The sequence below is a fragment of the Neomonachus schauinslandi genome, chromosome 5 (assembly GCF_002201575.2).
Source record: "Neomonachus schauinslandi chromosome 5, ASM220157v2, whole genome shotgun sequence".
Taxonomy (NCBI): domain Eukaryota; kingdom Metazoa; phylum Chordata; class Mammalia; order Carnivora; family Phocidae; genus Neomonachus; species Neomonachus schauinslandi.
The window spans coordinates 136,943,495-136,966,035 of record NC_058407.1 but is presented as its reverse complement, the minus strand read 5'-3'; the positions used below and the strand labels follow the sequence as shown (position 1 = coordinate 136,966,035).

At 46.8% G+C, this 22,541-nt stretch overlaps 1 protein-coding gene across 1 annotated transcript in view; it reads right to left on the bottom strand.

Moving 5' to 3' along the window:
• DIP2C (disco interacting protein 2 homolog C) overlaps window positions 1-22,541 on the bottom strand; it is a 209,875-nt gene that overhangs the window by 126,612 nt on the left and 60,722 nt on the right. Inside the window, exons 5-8 of the mRNA XM_021690907.1 lie at window positions 14,618-14,827; window positions 6,605-6,739; window positions 5,096-5,215; window positions 3,880-4,077 (exon numbers count right to left, since the gene is read on the bottom strand). Coding sequence (XP_021546582.1) covers window positions 3,880-4,077; window positions 5,096-5,215; window positions 6,605-6,739; window positions 14,618-14,827 — 663 coding nt within the window. The remainder of the gene's footprint in view (window positions 1-3,879; window positions 4,078-5,095; window positions 5,216-6,604; window positions 6,740-14,617; window positions 14,828-22,541) is intronic.

Genomic DNA, 22,541 nt, shown 5'->3' with positions numbered 1-22,541 from the left:
GATGCTAAGCTACTCAGTATCAGTCTTAGTGATTTTTTTTGGATCTGACACCAAAAGCAAAAATAAGCAAGTGGGACCACATTAAACTAAAAACCTTTTGCACAGCAAAGGAAACAATCAGGACAATGAAAAAGCAAATTACAGATATTTGCAAATTATTTGTCCAATTAGGGTTTAAACCTAAAATATATAAAGAACTCCTACAACTCAATAGCAAAAAAACAATCTGATTTAAAAATGGGCAGAGGGACTGAATAGACATTTTTCCAAAGAAGGCATCCAGATGGCCAAGAGGCATATGAAGAGATGCTCAACATCACTTATCATCAGGCAGATTAAATCAAAATCACTGAGAGACCACCTCACACCTGTCAGAACGGCTGGTATCAAAAAGACAAGAGATAACAAATGCAGGTGAAGATGTGGGGAAAGCGGAACCTCGTGCACTGTCGGTGGGAATGCAAACTGGTGCAGCCCCTCTGGAAAACAGTATGGAGGTTCCTCAAGAACTTAAAAATAGAAGTACCCTGTGATCCAGCAATCCCACTTCTAGGTATATCCAAAGCAAATAAAAACACTAACTTAAAAAGATATCTGCACCCCCTGTTCACTGCAGCATTATTTACAGTAGCCAAGATATGGAAGCAACCCAAGTGTCCATCAAGGGGTGGGTGGATAAAGGGCATGTGGTATATGTGTACAATGGAATACTACTCAGCCATAATAAGGAATGAAATCTGTCCATGTGTGAGACCATGGATGGACTTGAAGGCATTATGCTAAGTGAAAGAGGTAAGACAGAAAAACAAATACCTTATGATCTCACTTATTTGTAGACTTTAGAAACCAAGCTCATAGACACAGAGAACAGACGGGCTCTTCCAGAGGTGGAGGATGGGAGGGAGAAATGGGTGAAGGGGGGCAAAGGTACAAACCTCCAGTTATAAAATAAGTCATGAGGTGTAACGTATAGGATGGTGACTGTGGTAAACACTAGTTAACAATAATACTCTGTTGTCTCTTTGAAACATGGGAATTGGACATGAAGTTCCAACAGATTTTGGCAAGTTGAACTGGGAAAACAGATACTGAGACTCTAAGATAGTCGTGTGCATACAGAAAAGAAGAGAGATGTGGACAGGACGTATGCACTGTCTTATTACATATTTAATTTCAGTTGGATTTCTGTGAGGAGCATCCACCTGTAAGAAGAGTGTAGCTCTGAGGACGGTGGCAGGTGGGTGAGGAAGGGTTGTCAGACCTCACACGCCGCCCAGCAGCTAGGACACCTACGCACTGCAGAGACAGTCCGGGAAACTCATCACCAACAACGCAAAACACAAAAAGACAGAGAAAGGCTCCCCAGTGCTGTTGGAGCTCAAGCATCTAAATGTTCCAAAAGATGTGGAGCAAAAGCCAAGTCATAGATCATAAAAGGAAGGAAGAAGGAACAAAAAAGAGGGAGGGAAGGATGGGGAGGGGGGAGGCTGCCTGGTAGTAAAAGCATACTGCAGCAAAGCAGAATGAACTTGCAGGTATCTCGTCGAGAACAGGATGAAGCAGAGAATCATGATGGAAGGAAAGGAGTTCCTTAGCATGATTTATTTTTATTAATTGAAGATGATGAAATGCCCTGGTTCTCCTCAGTGTGCATATTATTTATATTGGTAAATGGAGAACAGAAGATGTTTCTACAGGGTTGTTGACAACCTTCACCCACCATGTGTATTTCCTGTCAAAGATCCCAAGTTTCTCATCTGGGAGTTCTGCTACCCGGGGCTTTGCAGGAAGCTGAACTTGAGAGCTGACGGTTAACTGCAATACTGAAAATCGTCTGGAGCTACGTGGTATTAGAATAATCTTATTCAGTGAACTTCTCTCTGTGTCTTTGAAGCAACACCCAATGATTATAGGCTCATCTATTTCAGTGTTTCTATAAAGCACTGAAATATATATAAAGCACTTTTCCACACTTTTTCTTGTATTAGCCAACACTTCCCTTTTACAGCCTGATAAACTATTATCTGCTTTTTGGAAATGCATTGCTTTCTTACATTCCTTTAACAAGTAAAAACCAAGGTTGACCCAGAGCATATGCCTAATCTAGAAGACTAAAATGCAATAAAATATAGATGATTTAAATGCAGGAGTTGTGATGCCTGGGTGTAGACAACATGTCCCAAATTTTCACAGATAACTTTCGGTCTGCATCTTACACTTCGGTTCCTCGTAACCTTGCAAGAAGGGAAAGTCAGCGCTCCCTCAGTCGAGGGCTGTCCTTCTGATCTAGATCTCAGCCCGGGGAATCATGTCTCATCTTTGATGACCTGCTGTGGCACCGAGCCACACCCCACTGAACGCTCGTGGGCTGACAGGTGAGTGCCGCTGTGTGTGCGTACAGGCGGGTCCGAGAGTCCCCGTATGTGGCAGGCGAGCCTGCGGAGGATTCAGCTAAGAAGCAGCTATCCCAACTACACACCAGCTCCCAGGCTGCATCTGGCAAGGGATGAGGGTCACGAAGGAAAGTCTTCATCTACTTCACTGAAGAAAACCTATCTCCAAAGAGTATAATGAAAAACTCAAGCTTATGCCTCATCCTGGGTGAAATGCTCTTTATCCACCTAGAATTACCCCAAAGTGGGGCACCTGGGTGGCTCAGTCGGTTGGCATCTGACTTCAGCTCAGGTCATGATCCCAGGGTCCTGGGATCGAGCCCCGCATCGGGCTCCCTGCTCAACAGGGGGCCTGCTTCTCCCTCTCCCTTTGCCGCTCCCCCTGCTTGTGCTCTCTCCCTTTCCCTCAAATAAATAAAATCTTAAAAGAACTACCCAAACATGCCCTAAAATGATGAAGCTGTGAGACGCATGCTCCTGAACCTCACAACCCATCTCTGCCAGGGAGGCGCGGGGTAATGACTCAGTCTGGGCTGGTACTGCCCGGGGCCCAGCACCCAAAAGGCTGGCCCTGCATCATTTAATGTAACATCTACTTTTTTTTTTTTTTCTTTTTTTAAAGATTTTATTTATTTATTTGAGAGAGAGAATGAGATAGAGAGAGCATGAGAGGGGGGAGGGTCAGAGGGAGAAGCAGACTCCCTGCTGAGCAGGGAGCCCGATGCGGGACTCGATCCCGGGACTCCAGGATCATGACCTGAGCCGAAGGCAGTCGCTTAACCAACTGAGCCACCCAGGCGCCCCTAACATCTGCTTCTTGAGCTGGACTCTGCCAAGGCAGAAATCCGTGTCGTTCCTACTGCTGGTAAGAGCATGCTCCGGTTACAAAAACAAAACTGAGATCTAGACAAAGGTCATCTCATCTCACACAGGCAGATGCAACACGAGCCGTTTCGGTCTTTTAGTTACCAGCTGGTTTCTTTGCAAACCAACCTGACAATGTGCTTTCTCCACGGCCCCTTGCCCAGGGACAGTCGACTATTTCCAGAAGTGTAGAGATTCCAGTAATTGTGCTGAATGAAGAACTAGAGAAAAGCCCGTTTCTCTTGCTTTTTTGCATAATCACTTTGGAAAGACATGGTCTTTTCCGAGGGGTCCATGTCACAGGGTTTAGACACGAATTCTTTAACTGCCCATCATTCCTGAAGGCACGACTTTTGAGAATATCAGACACATTCCCAGATGTAAAATCCAACATCCTGTTAGGGTTGTGACCCACTGATTTCTTGTACCCATCTCTGGCTTTTACTCAGGGAACATTTAGCAAGTAATAACTTTCCGTATTCAAACTAAATACTTTCCTAAAACATTTCCTTCCAGAGTCCCATTTGTGTGTGTGCCGGACGTGGAAGGTGGTGCAAGGGGTCAGCCGGCCTGAAAGTGGCCGCTGGGCCCAGAGGACAGTGAAGGAAGCGCAGAGAATTACCGTAAGTGAGGATGTACAGGGGCTTCCCGTTTGTGTCCATCGTGGTCAAGCACGGGGCCTTCGGGGAGATGGTCCCCCATCGCTGCAACGCGGCTTCCAGGGACGGGGGCCAGTTGGTGACCACTCCCAGCTGCTCCCCGCGCATGGCCAACATCTGTGCTCCCTCTGGCTTGGGCTGGTTCGGATCTGGTTGTTGAACTACGTGCATTCAAACACAAAGAGTTTTCAAGAAAAGAACATCCCTATCAGCACGGTCACCTTTTTTCTTCTTTTTAAACTGACACTAGTTTACTAGCGGACAGAAAGCATGCATGCACGCTTTTCTAGAATCAGAGCCAGGACGCACATACTGGCCTCAGGGATAGAGGGGAAGCACTGAATTCTTACGCTGTCCAAGACAATACTGGGATGGTGAACAGAAGGAGACCTGAGTGCATCTGTAAACGGACGCGGGCACTGGGTATTTTAACATGCTTGGAGTCGGGAATAGCAAAGGCTCTGTTTAAAATATTAATTATTGATCAACACTCGTGATTCTGGACTCCAGAGCTCAAATCCTGCTAAACCGTATTGCCTTAAACACTGACATGTAAATGTGAATTTGCAACGCATACTCTGAATAACTAGCACAGAGCACGTTTTCTAGAGTAAAACAAAAGTAAGTGCCCCGTAAAGCAATGATAAATTGCATTACGACTCTTCTGCTGACGTGAGCAACTGCAGAAGGCTTCTCCCCCTCCCCGTTCGTGACTGACACTCTCCACCTGCTGGCTAGACAGTCAGCTGTGTCTTACTTGTGGTACAAAGGGTCTGGGTTGGACGTGGCAAGCATGACTTTGTCTTGACTTTATGTTCAAAGGCTCGTGAACGTGTACAGAGGGCAGGAGAAGGAGCCAGCCACACGCCCACACGCCCAGTCCGCGTTCCTCAGAGAGAACGCGTGGCCGGGAGCCACATCTGGCTGTGCTGCCTGACGGAGGCCTGGCTCACGGGGCGACATCCCAGTGTGCGAGGGCCCCGCACACGCGTGCCCTGGGAGTCTACCCGGCCCGCCTGCACTCGGCCCGTCTGCGGGCGGGGAACAGGGCCCATAGTCTCCAGATAAGAGTCCTGTCTTCCGGGGAATGCCGAGACTGCTGATCTTAACGGGGCCCGCCACGATGGTCTGTGGGGTCACGCGGACACGGGGAGAACGGGGTGGCAAAGGGCCCGTCACCTTCCAGCAGTTCTTCAAAGTCATCGACAAAGAATTCCCGTAACGGCGGCCGCTTTGGTCGCTTGAGGGTGTTGACAAGCTGTTGGATTTTCGCCGACACCCGGCTACTTACGGGCACCCCTGGAAGACAGAACCACGGATGGCCTGATGAAGGGACGGTCAGCACCTCACCCGCAGACCAAGCGACCGTGACGCTGGTGCCGTGGCCCCACCTCGAGTGCCGCCCAGGACACCCCACACTGAGAGAGCTTGCCCCTGGGAGGACAGCAGGGGCCCCAGGAACGACACTCCGTGACCACTCTATCCATCATCCGTTGTGGTGGTGGGAGGGGTGTCAGACTCAGGCTGGCCCCGTCCCACCTCCCGTTCCTGAAACAGATCTGTCCCTCTTCATTCACAGACTCAGGTCCCTGCTCCAACGGGGGTCAGAGACCCCATGCAGCAGGGAGACCCTCCCTGAGGCCCCGAGGCCTGAGACCACCGGTGCTCCCCTGTGGGGCCAGAGCAGTCTGCCAGACACGTCAAATTCAGGGGGACGGCAGGCCCCTGTCAGGCACTGTCCCTGCACCTCCTGACAAAAGTGCGGGCACTCAAGGTCCGTGGAGGGCCCGTCCTCTCTCCTCACGGGTACCCAGCGCCCTCCTACGTGTTTTTCAGTCCCACCCACGAGTGCACGTTTAGGCAATGCATCCCGGAGCACAATTTAAATGCACTCTAAATTCAGTTTTTTGCATAACACAGAATACTAGCCCGTAGCATCTATTCCTGTGTACAAATTCCATTTTATAACAATATAGCTCTTATTTATAACAACGAATGACATCATTTTGAGAATAAATGACATGATTGTTGAAAAAGGCATGAACAACCCAAGTTAATGACTACAAGGAGGGCCAGGGTGCTGACATCCTCAAGGGGAAGAAGTGTGTCCTCTGCAGACACGTCTCATTCCGCGGAAAGGTGCTCAGACACGCGGACAACCACGTCTTCCAGGCAGAGCAGTCATGCTGCAAACAGGGGCGGCTTGCGGACCGTAATGAGGGGACACGTGCCCAGTGGGACGGACGGCACAACACGGCCATGCTGACCATTTTCACGAAAGTCGCATCTTCCGCAGTCTAAAGCACCACACTAGCCCATACCTGCCGATTGTTTTGTTTTACATTTAACTTCACGCTGCCCTTCTGCCAACCACTCACGGTCTTAACACTTCCACGCTAGTTTCTTAATTGCTGAACCAACATTTGTTAACAAGTAGCAAGCACATCAAAATCTTATAAAACATCTGCTTCTTCTCAAGACTAAATTCCCACCACACTGATGTTTTTTCCGACATGGAAACACGTGGAGATACTTTGCATTTCTTGTGTCCACGCCACCTTCCGTGGGAGCTAGGTGACAGATCACAGTCCACTGTGTACCCACAGGAAACCTCCGCCCCTGCACACAGAAGGGCGGGTTGCAGGGACGGGGATTACAAAGGAGTCGCTGCGACCCCAGGAGACCTACCATCGCCCGTCTCCATGAGCTCCGCGTTGCCGTACTTGGGTGCCGTCCGCGATGTCGTCGAGCCCTGCGGCCTTTCTACTTGTATTGGGTGTTCTGAGGTGTAAGTGGTCACGTCAGGAGGTGCAGAGTGATTTTCTAGAAAGAAGCAAATCACAAGTTTTCTGATCATCACGACTGAGTTATTCTGAAGGGTAAGTGAGCCACAGGGTTTCACAAACTGCCACATCCCAAGAAAAGACCAAGAGTCTGAGTCCATGTCCACTGCAAGTCTCGGCATAAGGATTATCTTTAAGGTAACGTACGCTGCTCAAAACGGAACCAAGGTTGGTACCCCTCCTGACATAAAATTACAGCGGGAGTCACATCGATGAAACACTGCAGTGCGTTAACTAAAATAATGTTCTCAAACGGCCCGTGGAAACAGAGACATTGTAAGTTATGCATTTGTTCATAAAAGAGTAATTTTCTCGTTTGTCGTAACAGAGGCAGAGAAGAGCTCAAGCTCTGCAGGTAGATTCTGGGGTCTGCATCCTGGCTCTGTGTGTCCCCCCAACTTGTGGGGAGCATCTTAGCCTCTCATGCCTCAGTGTCCTCCTCCCCAAACGGGACTAACATGGCCGGTCCCCTGCAGGGTCCAGTAAATGAATGAAACATACGTAAGGCTCTTAGCACATTTTGTGACGGAGGGTAAGGATCCAAGAGCTGTGAGCTGTTCTATTTGTTTTAGCACACGATACTAAGTGACCATTTCAAACACGTGTCTATATGTGTATCAGTGCCGTATCCCATGCAGCGAGCCGTGCCTGCATGGTCCCAGGCACCAGACCCAGCGGGCACATGGACACACACGGGGGCTGGGGCTGCCAGCGTCCCCGGTTTGGTGCCCGGTCCCCTGCTCATAGTTGCTCCCCTGCGACCTGTTACTCACCTGTCTGTGCTTCGGCTTCCTTTTCTGTAAGACACAGATCATAACGACGGCACCGACCTTAAGGCGGTCGATATACGTAAGCACCTGAGCAATGTTACTGTTGGGCACAGAGACATCCGCTACAGGAGAGACCATGGCCGCAGCACGGTGTGAGCGAGGCGGGAGCAGAACCCCTGCAGCAGCAGCTGCGGGGTCTCCCCCGGGGTCTCCGTGCAGCACATGGGAGCACCAGAGTCCTAGCCGTAGGCCCTCAGCAGATGGCTGGGTTCCCTGTGTATCTGCCCTGGTGTGAGCCACGCTGTGTCCCCTCACAGGTCACCCGTGCAAGTCTTCACCCCCAGGACCTCAGACGGGTCTGTGCAGAGGTCACTAGGGCCACCCTAACCCCATGTAACTGGGGTCCTCATAAGGAGATCAGGACACAGACATGTGCAGAGGGATGGCCATGTGAGGACCCAGGGAGGGACGGTGTCTGCACGCCCAGGACAGAAGCCTCGGGAGACCCTAGCCCTGCGCACGCCTGCACCTCGGGCTCCCAGCCCCCAGGACGTGGAATGAGAATCTCTGTTGTTTAAGCCCCAGACCGGGTGCTCGGCGAGAGCGGCTTGAGCGGACTCATACCCCACAAGGGCAATTTCCTCGACCTCAGCTCAGGAAGGAACCCCTCTCAGAAGGGCAAGGGAGGCCACTCTGTCCGGTCACCAAGGGACACGCGGCCGGGGTCTCTCTTCCATGTCTGAGACTCAGTTTCCACCCTCTTCGTCAGCCCTATGCATGCTTCTGCCACACGTGCTTCACTCCACAGAGAAACGTGACCTGCTTCTCTGTGGCTAAGTGGTGCACCTGCTGGGGTCTCCTACTTCATGTGAAGACACAGCAGACAGAGATGCATCGTGAGCAAGACATCAGCCCGCCACTGTAACAAGGCAGCTGAAACGGGAGCTCACGGTGCTGAGGATTAATTCAGATTCACTTGTGTTTCGGTTACGCCATGGCCGTATCACCGGTGGCTGCCCATTGGGGTTTGTGCTGGGAATGCTCCGCTCTGACGCTGGGGGAAGAATGATTCTGATACATCTGGTGGTGGAAAAATGGTAACAGTGACAGCTGGGGGACCTCAAAGTGCCTTCCAAATTTACTGATGTGTGTGTGTCCCCTCTCCTCCACTGTGGGGTCGCTCCCCTCACCGCTGGCTTCTGTTGGGGCGCCAGAGGCCAGTGCCGCTGCGAGACACGCCATGCCCTATTCTGATGAAGATCGGGACTCCACGTATTCAACTCTGAAGGAAGCTCACGTGTAACAGATGCTCAAGAAACACTTGTTGATGGGCAAGAACAGTGGACTCAGGCTGGAGGCACGGCTCAAAGGGCTGTAATGCTCATCAGCTCCCGGCGTGAGCCACGGACGGCCACATGTGCCAGGAGCACTTGCTCATCAGCTCCCGGTGTGAGCCACGGACAGTCACGTGTGCCAGGAGCACCTGCTCATCAGCTCCCCACGTGAGCCACGGACAGCCACGTGTGCCAGGAGCACCAGCTCATCAGCTCCCGGCGTGAGCCACCAACGGCCACGTGTGGCAGGAGCACCTGCTCATCAGCTCCCGGTGTAAGCCACGGATGGTCACGTGTGCCAGGACCACCTTGACATCCTCAGGGCCAGTCCGTATCTTCTGAGCAAATGAGCACACTGGTTCTTGTATCAGTTCCTGGTCCTTTTAAAATCAAGAAAAAAATGGTGGCTACCCTCCAGCCACCTGTTAAGGGTCACCTCCTCCACTGAGAACCCCCCAGAGCTGTCCCCACAGGTGGGTCTTGTGTCATTGATGCTATATGACTTTGCTCCCAGCAGCTGATGGTTCCTCCAGAATCTGCAACTCAAGATGGCACAGGTGTGGGGAGGGAGGGAAGGAGGCGGAAGGGGGCGCAGTTCAGCCGCCCTTATGACCCGGTAGCAGGGGTCCAGCTCACTCCTCGGACACCCCCTGGGTGTTCTTGCCAGCAATGCCCTGGTCTCCACCCCACCCGGACAGCGGTTTCTGGCCAAGACTGTCTCAGGGTGCAGGCTGGTCTCCCGGCTGAACCTGGAAACCCCCTGCTTCCTGACCTAAGTCTCCAGCTCCATGTGGCTCCCCGGGTCCTACTCAGACACTGAAGTGACTCCAACCAGCCCACGGCATCAGCGCTCAGCCCATGTTGGAGAAACGGTCTGAAGAATGAATGAACACAGAATAAATAAAGCAACACTTCGACAACCACAGATATTCCAACACTGGCTGAAAAGCAGCTTTAATTCTGACTGTATGGTGGGGATACCTAGGGTAAATGGTGACAGATTCCACTTTAAAGCCATGTTAGTTACCTCTCAGTCCCCAAATAACTTCTGAGGGAACAGGAGGAAATCCGGCTTTTGCATGTAGAAATGTAAATGTAAATGTACACGTGCTCGTGGCCCACTGACGGACGTGGGTCACAAGCAATGCGTTAGGGGAACCCGAGCTTCGCTCGTGCAGAATGCCCCACACCCCGAGTCCCTGTAGTCACCTGGACCTCCGTTGGGACTGGCGAGGAAGCGGGAAACGGGCTCCCTGTTACACCTCAGACCCCCCTGCGTGCCCAGCTGCTCTGGCTCGCACACCTTCCCCATGGGGGTGGAAGAGCAGGCTCCTCGATGGAGTCATGGAGGTGAGCCAGACGTGACCTTCTTGGAAGGAGCTGGCCTCGGAGGGGTCAGAACATCCACTCTGTGGGGGCCTATGCCTGACGGCTCCCTGCTCGGGTCCATCCTCAGCACAGCCGGTCTGGGGAGAGGACCTGCCCCGAGCCTCACCAGCCGTCGGCCTAACCCGTTACTGCTGGTGGTGATCCACACCGGCCTTTCACATTTCAGGCGGACCATCCACAGACCGCTGCTAGAGGTGGTTGCAAGAGGGCTAGGTGGTCCTATGCACCAACATTTCTCCGGCCAAAGTTCTGAGTCAGGGGTGACTTCAGGAGGATCGCCAGGTTCTCTGCCTCCCACACTGATGCCATGTGATCCCATGAAGATAGGACAGCAACGGTCAGACAGGTCTTAGGAAGTATGTGCCGATATCAGAACAGGAACCTTCGACTTTGAACAAGAGCCTCTTGATTTTTATATCCTCAAGTCCAAATTCCTGATGACAGGCTCCAACTGTCCCAACACCTCCACAGACCACAGACCCTGTGGGGGGGTGGGTGCTGGGGACAATGAAGTCTTTGTTGTTAATGCAAGGTGTAACTGAGCTTTTGTCTGGAAAGGAGCTCCCTTCCGTTGTGACGAGCTGGTGCCCCTGCATCCCACAGGTCTGTCAGGTCCTGCTGACCACCGACCCGCTGGGCACCTGTGGCCTCACGCCAACATTCCTGGGCCTCAGTCTCCCCCCTGCAGAACAAGGGGGTGGTGAGCCCTCACCGGGCTGAAGGAACTACATGACAGGGCGCCCTGACGCCCTGGCTAGGGTGTGCTTACCCTCGGGCCGGCGCCCAGGCCTGCAGGCTTCCCTCCGCCTTTTCTCCCTGTATGCGAGGACCCTCTTAGAAGCTCCAAGAGAGAATCTGTGAAACTCATGTGCATAAAGGTGTAAATGACTCTGTTACTACTTTCCGAGTTAAATGCATTTAAATGTCACAAACGGCAGAACTAAACAGATGCGTGTCTCCGGTGTGCACCGGGGTGTGAGTGTGCAGGCCAGTGAGGTGCCCCTGTAGTACAGGGCGCATGGAGGAGGAGGGGTTGAGACACTTCTGGATGCAAAAGTCATCACTTTGAGTCTACGTATAAAATCCAAAGAAGCGAGTGCTGAGAGGTGAAAATCGCAGGAGCATTTCTGGGAAGAGACAGGAGTGGACCTGTGTCCTAACGGTGCTGAAGGAGCAGCAGGGCTCAGAACAACTAGAAAGGCAAGGACGTGAGGGCATAAGGGCCTGAGACGGTCCAGAAGGGAGGCGGGGGTCTGGGGACAGTCTCGGAGAGGAACAAGGCTTGCAACACGTGTGGCAGCCGAACACCCAGACGTGGATGCACGAGGGTGATGGGGACAAGGAGCCACGGCGCTCGGGTCTCAAGCCTGCTCCTGGGAGGACAGCCTCTTCGACAGGCTGGTCTCGGGGTACGGGGGACCCATGTGCAGTGTTGGGAGGCGCTCTGAAATGGGGGCTGTGAGGGATTTCATGGTGGGAAATGCAGATCTGCGTGTCGGTGAAGAGCAGGCGGCCTCGAAAACCGCATGAGTGCACGAAGTCAGCAAGAACGTGGAGAGAGAGGGCGGGACAGGAGCCCCAGTGCGGGGGGGGGGGGCACTGGCGTGTGGTGCAGGCTGTGAGCAGAGGCCGTGAGCGTCCGGTGACACCCCAAGCTGGGAGGGAAGAGCTGACCTCCTGGGAGCCAGCATCAGAGGAAAGGATGGGCCTCAGAAGAGCGAGCACCCCTCTCCAGAAAAGGAAACAGGAAGATGCAGCGAGAGACAGGATGACGTCTGAGCTGGAGAGGCGTCAGTGGTTAGAGAACGTTCCTCAAGCAGATGGACACAGATGGGCAGTGACGTTCGCTCCCCGTCCCCGAGCGTTTCTGCAGGGATCAGCTTCCCGCTCAACTAAACATGATGACACAGGGTGAGAAGCCTGCATGAGGACCTAACTAAAAACCCCCCAGTCCGGGTAGCTGCTGCGGGTCCTGCTCTCAAGCCAGTCCTGGATCACCAAAGGAGCCCCAAGAAATCTGTAACCCATGGTGGAGTGTCTGCGTTGCCTGGGGTGAGCTAACTCACCGTCCGCCTTTCCCTGCTGTCCCAGGAGCCTGGTGTAGAGGTCTCTAGCAGGAGGTGGCCAGTGGTGGATCAGGGGCAGCCTGCCACCTGTTCTTATAAATAAAGTTTTATTGCCACATGGATACGCCCACCTGCTTACAGATGCCTTTGTTCTAGAGAGCAGGGTGGAACAGCTGCAGAGACACCACTGGGCCCACGAAGCCCAAGTCACTTACTCTCCGGCCCTTTGACGGGAAAGCATGCTGACCGTGCAGCGGTCAGGGAGCTCTCGGGGGTGAGAGGCAGGGAGTATGCAGGGAGACCCCAGCCCCAGGTGTGCGAGCTTCACCTCTTCTGCTCTGCCAGAGGAATTGTCGTTCTCCTTTATTCCCTGTTTTATTGTATTTTGCCACTGCTTTCTTCCAAGATTTTTCCTATTTACAGAAAATTTCCAGATATTCTAGGAACTTCTCTTTGTGCCCGATTAGGAATGACTGTAGCGTCAGACGCTGTAGGCTCTGTTCGGGTTGCCTTGAGACGTGAGGCACGTGAGTCACGCCACCTTTTATAGTCTGGATAAATTTAATCCTCCACGCTATAATTTCCTCCAGGATTTCACACGAAACGTCACAAAGGGAGAACCGAAGGCAGTGATTAATTTGTTTGGAATTATAGGTTTCTCTTGGCAAGATTCTGATTCTTCCTTAAAAGTGAACAGAATCAGAGCACACAGGCTCCCCAGGCTGGAGTGAGCGGCAGCGAGGATGGACCCCACACCCCACATCTAACCATCCACACAGGTGGCGGACGACCCGCCCGGATGCCACCTCAAGCTCCGGAACGCACACGAGATGAAGCTGACCTACGTCACGGCCACACAGCTCTCTTCAGTTTTCAACTGACTCTCGGTGTTGCTGTCACTCATGGGTGTAAAACTGAGCTCTGATAATGTCGCCTGGCACTGGACCAACACTGTCCAAAAGATGAGAATTTTCCCATTTCCTCCTTTTTACTCACCACAGCTCTGAGACGTACAAAGCAAAGAATCATTGTTCCTTTTTTTCCCCACTAAAAAACGAAACAGGAAGAAGTGTTTTCTGAAGATGTCAGCAGCCGTTCGTGTGGGAACAGAGACCAGACTAGTTTCTGCCGGAGAAGAAAGAGCTCACCTCTGATTCTTTTATCAGCAAAGTTCAAAGCTGAAGTATTTAACTTCAACTTCATTTGAGTGAGTGCTCCGGGGGCAAAGTCCTAAAAAAGTGGTTTGCGTTTCTGTGAACTCTCTCAAGTAGCTAATAATCTAGAAACAAAAGCCTGTGAGTCTGAGATGTTTGTACGATCTCTACCTGTTCCCTAAGTTTGGGATTTCTGCAGACATGAGGTCTGGTGTGGCGAGGGGTACATGCGGCCCAGTGAGGGGTGCGTGTCCTGTGGGGAGGTGACCCGTGTCCATGTCGCGGTTTGAATGGGGACATCCTGAACTATCCTGGCACCACATTCAAAGCCAGCAATTCAGTCTGTGAACGATCTTTACTGGGAAGTTCAAGAGTCTTAATCCATCGCTGAAATGGGCGAGCAGGGATCTGGACGCCATACTTGCCCCACTGCCCCTTGCATACCAGACAAGGACTCGTTTCCCGGTCATGAGGAGCATCGGGCACGGTGGCGACAGAAAGACATGCCCCTTCTTTGCCCACAATTCCGACAGCACCACAGCTCATCCAACGCGCCCTCTTCTGCTCCGGTAATTCTTACTTAATCTCCTTTTCACGCTAGTTTCAAACACCTCAGGCAATGCTTCCTAACTGTGTGCTTGTTCCAATAGAGAGGATCTTACTCATCACAGAACCCACAGAGGACAGAACACGCACCAGCCAAGAACTCTGAATACCAAGGGTGGAGAGCAGGCTACAGCAGAAGCGATTAAGGCCCCCACCTCCTCAAACGATACCCAAAGTAATAGAAAATTCACTTTAAAATCCCCTGCCTTGTTTATCAGCACTATTAAAACTCCACGTAGAAGCGTGTTTTAGCATGAGGAGAAAACGTGCAGACACAGGGTTCCACGGCACCCTAACGAACGAGCGTGCTTTCCTTTATGCGCAGAAAGCCCCTGACAATCTAGCCGTCAGAGACATCGGAATGCTGAAAACCAGCAAAACCAAGGGTTTCACAAAAGCAGCAAAGCAGCCAGAGTTGGAGCTGGGCTCCGTGCTGTCCTTCGAATGGATCCCGCGGCCGAGATGCACAGATGGATTCGCAAATGTCAAGGGCACAGCCACTAAAGCCCCCTGCTCACCGAGGAGAGCAAGGTACTCACCTATGTGCGTCTGGGCCATGACGTCGGCCAGCCTGTGGGCGGCGCCGCTCCCCCCACTTTGGGTAGAAGAGGAAGAGGTCGTGGAGGTGGTGGAGCCGTGGATGGCCTGGCTGATCCAGTGCTCCATGTTGATGCTGCCCTGGCTGGAGGTGGGAGTCCCCTGGGAGTCACCCTGCACCGAGCCTTCGTCTTCTGAGCCAGAAGACGTATCTGTGAAAGAGAGGAGATGCGCTGTGCATCAGACCAGAAACACACCCAGACCCAACGTTGCCAGCAAAGACCTACCACACGCACTACCTGTCCAATACCTTTTGCTTTGAACTCTCTTAAAAACCAGTTACACATCTCAGATAATGCATTACTTTTTTAGTATAATGAACTTTTCATCCAGAACACCTTAAATAAATATGCTACAAAAATGTGTGTGTGTGTTTGTTTTGATACTACAATTTCAGGCAAAGACACTCGGCCAACTTGTTCCACTCAACAGTTTGGGAAGAAACCAAATATTTCCAGGCATGCATACAGCAAGCGAGAGGGATGGGGGCAGCATTCTCTAAGAGGTGTTGAACTTTCATGTGTTTCAAAGTGTGTTTGTAGCCCTTTAGAGACCAGAGGTGTTTCTCTGAGCTATAATTTATTTTTAAATTCTGTGTGAGTGAAGATAACCATGTGCGTCCTCGAAGAGTAAGATGTCAGTGGAGACAATGGTGTAGAAGTTAGAAGGACTGCCATCTCTTTCCCACCAACCTACATGCTCAAGACTTTGCTTCCTCCTTTGGTGAGGACAATACGTCATCACATTACATATTAAGAGCAAGCTAAATGTATTTAACATTCATTTCTAGGGGCGCCTGGGTGGCTCAGTGGGCTAAGAGTCTGCCTTCGGCTCAGGTCATGGTCCCAGGGTCCTGGGATCGAGCCCCGCATCGGGCTCTCTGCTCAGCGGGAAGCCTGCTTCTCCCTCTCCCACTCCCGCTGCTTGTGTTCCCTCTCTCGCTGTGTCTCTATCAAATAAATAAATAAAATCTTAAAAAAAATTCATTTCTAATAAAATTTTTTCACTATTTACTAATTTTTTTCCTCTGTGAAAATTGTGCATCTTAGATTGAGATAAAACATGTCACTCTGTACATTAAAATTAACGGAACTATTTTCATTTAATAAGATTTCCCCAAGCAGAGAAGTTTTCAAGAATTAAATATTGGTGTACTTGTTATTTAAACACCCATGTAAGAGTGAATTCTGGGTCCTACCACTGTGAGTTATGGGAGATGCCAGGAGGAATAAAAGACTGTGAGTAGCTCAAGAACATCTAATGACAATGAGAGAAATGACAATTTTCTTAAGTCAAGACACGGGATTCTTTTTTTTTTTCCCAACACAACAATATTTGTGAAGAATATTTATACTCACATTTTGTTAAAATTGTGACATGACCTGCGCTATCTGGAATATTTTTGAAAGTCTGTTAGGAATTTGTTAGAAAAACAGCAGTAAAAGTAAGAGCCTGACAAATTCTCTCCCTCTGTCCTGCCTCATAAAATAGCAGGATTATAATTTACAGAAAAGTAAAATTGATACTTTTTTTTGGTATTCAGACCTAAGACTTCTTTCAATTTTTTTGATTGTGATAAAATACAACCTAAAATTTACCACCTTAACCATTTTAAAGAAGTTCGGTAGTATCAAATACACTCAATCTGTGCAACCGTCCCCACCATTTTCCTCAATAGGTTCTCTTCATCTTGCAGATCTGAAACTCTGTCCCCATTAAACAATAACCCTCCATTCTCCCCTCCCCACAGGCCCTGGACCACCATTTTGCTTTCTCTATACATGACGTGGGCCACTTTAAGTACCTCATACAAGTGAAATCATACAGTATTTGTCTTTGTGTGCATGGCTATTTCACTCAGCATAACATCCTCAAGATTCATCCATGTTGTGGTGTATTGCAGAATGTCCTTCCTTTTTAAGGGTGAATTATATTCTGTCTCATGTGTATACTACATTTTACTTACACATTCATCTGTGGATGGACATGGGTTGCTTCCATGTCCTAGCTATCATAGCGCTCTTCTGAATATGGCCGTACAATTATCTCTTTGAGACCCGGCATTCAATCCTTTTGGCTACAGACCCAGAAGTGGAATTGCTGGGTCATGTAATATTTTTATTTTTAATTTTGTAAGAAACTGCCATATTGTTTACCACAGAGGTGGCACCTTTTTCCATTGCCACCAACAGTGCACAAAGGTTCAAATTTCTCCATGTCCTCACCAACACTTGTAATTTTCTTTTTTTTTTTACAGTAGCCATCCTACTGTACAGATAGATACAGTAGATCTATCTAGGATGGCTAGATAGATCTACCTCTATCTAGAGGTAGATACCACCTCTACCAATGAGAGGTGGTATCTCATTGTGGTTTTGACTTGTGTTTCCCTAATGATCTCTGATGTGGTACATTTTTTCTTGCATTATTGGCCATCTGTATCTTGTTGGGAAAAATGTTCAAGTCCTCAGATTTACAGTTTTTGAGAAATGCATATACCCATATATCCATCCAAATATTACCATCTCCCTACCAAGTGTTCTCATGCCTCTTTACTGTCAACCTTTCATTCCTGCCCCACACCTTTTCACAAGAAAACCACAGAAAAATATCCCTTGTGACACAGACACAAAAATCCTCAAAAAGTATTAGCAAACAACCGAGCAACATATAAAATGGTTAGTACATACCAGGACCAAGTGGTGACATTCAAAAGTGAATTAATGTTATACCTCATATAAATAAAGGGAGAAAAACCCTAAATTAACCTTGAAAGTCACAGAAAAAGTATTTCACAAAATCTAACATTAACTCATGATAAAACCTCTCCACAATGCAGGAATAGAAAGGAACTTCCTCAACCTAACATAGGGCATCTGTGAAAACCCATAGCTAACACTGCATTTAATGTTCAGACTGAACATGTTTCCCCTAAGATCAAGACTCAGGTAAGGATATCCCCTCTTACCACTTTTATTCAACATTATCTGCTAAAGCTCCAGCCAGTGAAATACAGCAAAAAAAAGTAACTTAAAGGCATCCAGATTGGAACGGAAACATTAAAACATTCTTTAGTCACAGATAATATGATCTTGTATGTAGAAAATCCCAAGGAATACACTAAACAATTCTTGAATTAATGAATGTTTAGCAAGGTCACAGGATATAAGATAAAGTTACAAAATATCTTTATACAGATCTAGACACAATTAAGGGAAGGCAAACATAGTTTGCAAATTGTGTATCTGGCAAAGGACTTGAAATCAGATTATATAAAGAACTCTTAACTAGTGAGAAGACAGACAATTCATTTTAAAAATGGGAAAAAGTGTGGACACTTAACCAATCAATATATACAAATAGCAAATAGGCCCATTCAAAAACGCAAATTAAAACCACGATGAGAGGGGCGCCTGGGTGGCTCAGTTGGTTAAGCGACTGCCTTCGGCTCAGGTCATGATCCTGGAGTCCCGGGATCGAGTCCCGCATCGGGCTCCCTGCTCAGCAGGGAGTCTGCTTCTCCCTCTGACCCTCCTCCCTCTCGTGCTCTCTGTCTCTCATTCTCTCTCTCTCAAATAAATAAATAAAATCTTTAAAAAAAAAAAAAAAAAAAAAAAAAAACCACGATGAGATTACATTTCATATCCACTAGAATAGCTACAATAAAAAATACCGACAATACTAAGTGTTGGTAAGGATGCTGAGAAACTGAAATATATGAGGACATATATTACTAGTGGGAATATAAAATGGTGGCAGCCATATGGAAACAATTTGGCAGTTTCCTGAAAGTTCAGCATAAACTAACCATAAGATTCATTAACTCAACCCCTAGGAATCTACTCAAGATAAATAATATATGTATACACAAACATATGTACGTAAATGTGGATAGCAATCTTATTCATAATAGCCAAAAACTGGAAAGAAGCTAAATATCGACAAACTAGTGAGTGGATAACCAAAATGTGGTGTATCTAATAGGATACAATTCAGCAACAAGAAGGAATGAATCGATGCATGCGACAACATGGAGGATGCTCAAAAATATTATCCTAAAGAAGCAAGACGCAAAAGAATGTATTTTATAATTTTATTTATAAAATGTCTAGAATATTTATAGAGGCATATAAATTAGATCAGTGGCTCCCTATGGCTCAATGTGAGAATGGGAATTAACTGCAAATGGGCACAAGGAAACTTTTGGGGTGATGGAAATGTTCTAAAACTAGACTGTGGCAATGGCTGCAAAATCTATATATTTATTAAAAATCATTGAGTTACACACTTACAGATTAGTTTTATGGAATGTAAATTATACCTCAAGAAAGGTATTAAAGATGAATGTGTGTTCTATAGTAGTTGAGTATAATATTCTGTGAATATAAACTGCATCAAGTTGGAGGATAGTGTTCTTTTGGCTACTTATTATTTAAGAAAGGTATTGTTTAAATCTCCAATTATTATTCTTGATTTTTCTATTTTCCCTAATTATGCCAGTTTCTCCTTTATAAATTTTTTTTTAATTTAATTTTATTATGTTATGTTAGTCACCATACATCATTAGTTTTTGATGTAGTGATCCGTGATTCATCGTTTTCGTATAACACCCAGTGCTCCATGCAGTACGTGCCCTCCTAAATACCCATCACCGGGCTAATCCATCCCCTAACCCCCCTCCCCTCTAAAACCCTCAGTTTGTTACTAGGAGTCCGTAGTCTCTTATGGTTCATCTCCCCCTCCGATTTCCCCCCCTTCATTTTTCCCTTCCTTCTCCTAATGTCCTCCATGCTACTCCTTATGTTCCACAAATAAGTGAAACCATATAATTGACTTTCTCTGCTTGACTTATTTCACTTAGCATAATCTCCAGTCCCATCCATGTTGATATAAAAGTTGGGTATTCATCCTTTCTGATGGCTGAGTAATATTCCATTGTATATACGGACCACATCTTCTTTATCCATTCATCTGTTGAAGGGCATCTTGGCTCTTTCCACAGTTTGGCTATTGTGGACATTGCTGCTATGAACATTGGGGTGCATATGGCCCTTCTTTTCACTACATCTGTGTCTTTGGGGTTATCCTTTATAAATTATAATGCTCTTTTGGTTATATATTCATTATTATGTCTTCCTGATGAATTGTTCACTTTCCATTATGCAAGGTTCCTCTTTATATCTTGTACTACCTTTGTCTTGCTATTTGATATTAAGAAAGACTTGTTTGCTTTACATTTAATGTTTGCATTGTGTATTTCTTCAATCTTGTATTCTTAATTATCCTAATTTTTTATTTAAATGTGTCCTGGTTCGCTCAGTTGGTGCAGCATGTGACTCTTCATCTTGGGGTTGTGAAGTTTGAGCCCCACACTGGAGGAAGAGTTTACTTAAAAAAAAAATATGGCTGTGTCTCTTACAGACAACATAGAGATGTATCTTCTTTTTTTTTTAACCAGTCTGACAATTTCAATCTTTTAATTCAGTATTTGGTCCATTCAGAATTATTGTAATCACTGACATAAGTGGGCTTAAATCTAGTATTTTGCTATTTGTTTTCCATTCATTTCTCCTATTTTTTCCATCTGTTGATTTTTCCTATCTTTTTTTTATTATGTTCAATTAGCCAACATATAATACATCATTAGTTTTTGATGTAGTGTTCAACGATTCATTAGTTCCTGTCTTCTACTAACCATATTTTTTTACGTTTCATTTTATGTCTTCTATTAAATTCTTACCTCTACTTTTTATTTTTTAGTGGTTGATGTAGGGCTAACAGTATGCATCCTTAACAGACCCAATATGGGGTCAATATTCTATTTGCTCTTCAAATCTGACACTATAAACTTTCTCTTTCACCTCTACTCATAACACACCTGACACTATTCATTTTCTGCTGTTCACATTCTGCTTCCCAATTCACAAAAGTAATAATCATACAACAGTATAATTCCATTCACCCACCTTTGTCGTAAGTACAGGTGTTTTAAAGCAAATTACAATAGGAAAGCATAGTATTCCATGTTTACCCAACTACTTACTGTATCCAGTGCTCTTTTTCATTTTTATAGACTATGTTTTTTGTCTCGTATCATTTCCCATCAGCCTAAATGACATCCATTAACATGTCTGCAGTGCATCTCTGCTGGCACCATATTCTCTCAGTTTTCGTGTATTTCATTATGTCTTCATTTCATCCTTGTTTGTTAAGGATATTTTCTCTGGATATGAGTTGACAGTTTTGTTTTTTCCCTTTAGGACTTTAAATATGTCCTTCTATTGCCTTCTGGTCTCTATGGTGTCTTCATGTAAGTCATTCATCATTCATATGATGTTCTCTTGTATGTAATATGTTTTCCTCTGATTACTTTCAAGATTTCTTCTTAATCTTTGGATTTCAGCACTTTGACTATTGTGAACTTAGGTATGATTTTTTTATACTTATCCTACTTTGGATTCACTGAACTTCTGGGATCTATAAGGTGGCATTTTACATCAATCAGAGTTCTTAACTCTTATTTCTTCCAATAGTTTTTCTGTCCTCTTCTCACTCTCTTCCTTCTTGGAGTCCAGTTAAAAGTAGGTTAACACTGTACCATAGATACTTAAGGTTCTTCTGTTAACTTCTTTAATTGTGTCTCCCTGTTCTTCAGTTTGGTTAATTTCTCTTCATCTCTTTTCAGGTGTACAGACTCCTTCATCTTCCTTCTCCAATCTGATGTTATACTAATCCAGTGAAATTTCCCCTGAAATTTCCTTTCTCTGCTCAGCTTACATATTAAGACAATATTTTCCTTTAGTTCTTTAACCTATTTTTATTTGGCTGAATAAATATTTATAATCACAGATTTAAAAACTCTGTCTTCTGTTATTTCAAACACCTAACCAGAGCTCTCCACAGAAATATGAGTCTCATTACATAGTTTTAAACCTTATAGTAACCACATTAAAAAGTACATGAATAGATATAATTTTAAGAATGTATTATTTAACTCAAAATATTATCTCAATAAATAATAAATATGAAAATTAATTAAATACCTTCCAGTGATTTTTTTCATATTAACTCTACAAAATATGGTGTGAATTTCACATTTATAGCAAATACAATTGAGGCCAGCCACACGTGGTTAGTGGTTACCAAGAGCACAATGGAGGCCATCTTATGTTCATTTTATATTGATTCCTTTTCCTGTGGCCGCAGATTACATTTCCTATATCTCTTCATACCTGGTGATTGTTTACAGAGTAGCAGACATTGTGGGTGGCATGTTTAGACTCTGGATTCTATAATCTTCCTCTAAAGCCTCATGATTCTTATTTTAGCAAGCATGTCAATTACTGGTTGGTCATCTTGACCCTGAGCAGACTTGGAGTTATTCTTTGCTAGTGTGGATCAGTGGAAAGCCCTAGTCCTTTCATCTGCTGAACTCAGATCTCTGCCTCTTCAAGGGAGCAGAGTGGCCAATCTCATTCAGATCTCAATCCCTGGGCCGTGGGGCTCACCTCACAAGTTGTCCTGCTCTCAGGGTGCTCTTTCACTGCTGGAGGTCCACAGCCAGAACAGCTGCCCCATTCATCTGGGGCAATTTTATAGTTGCTTATAGTGCTTGGGTTAGTCTAGTACCAGTTATTTCTTTATGGTGAGAAGCAGAAGTGCTGGCAAATTCTTGTTATAGTTTTGTATGTAAAAACCAAAGGAAAGCTTCTCCTATAAAAGACTGGCAGTGTAACCATCCTAATTAGATCTTTTCCAGAGACTATGATACTGGTCAGTGACTAGTCCTTTCACACAGAAAACGTATATTTCAGGAATATGCTCTGAAGAGCAGTGGACATGAGATGAATTCTAACAAATGTTATC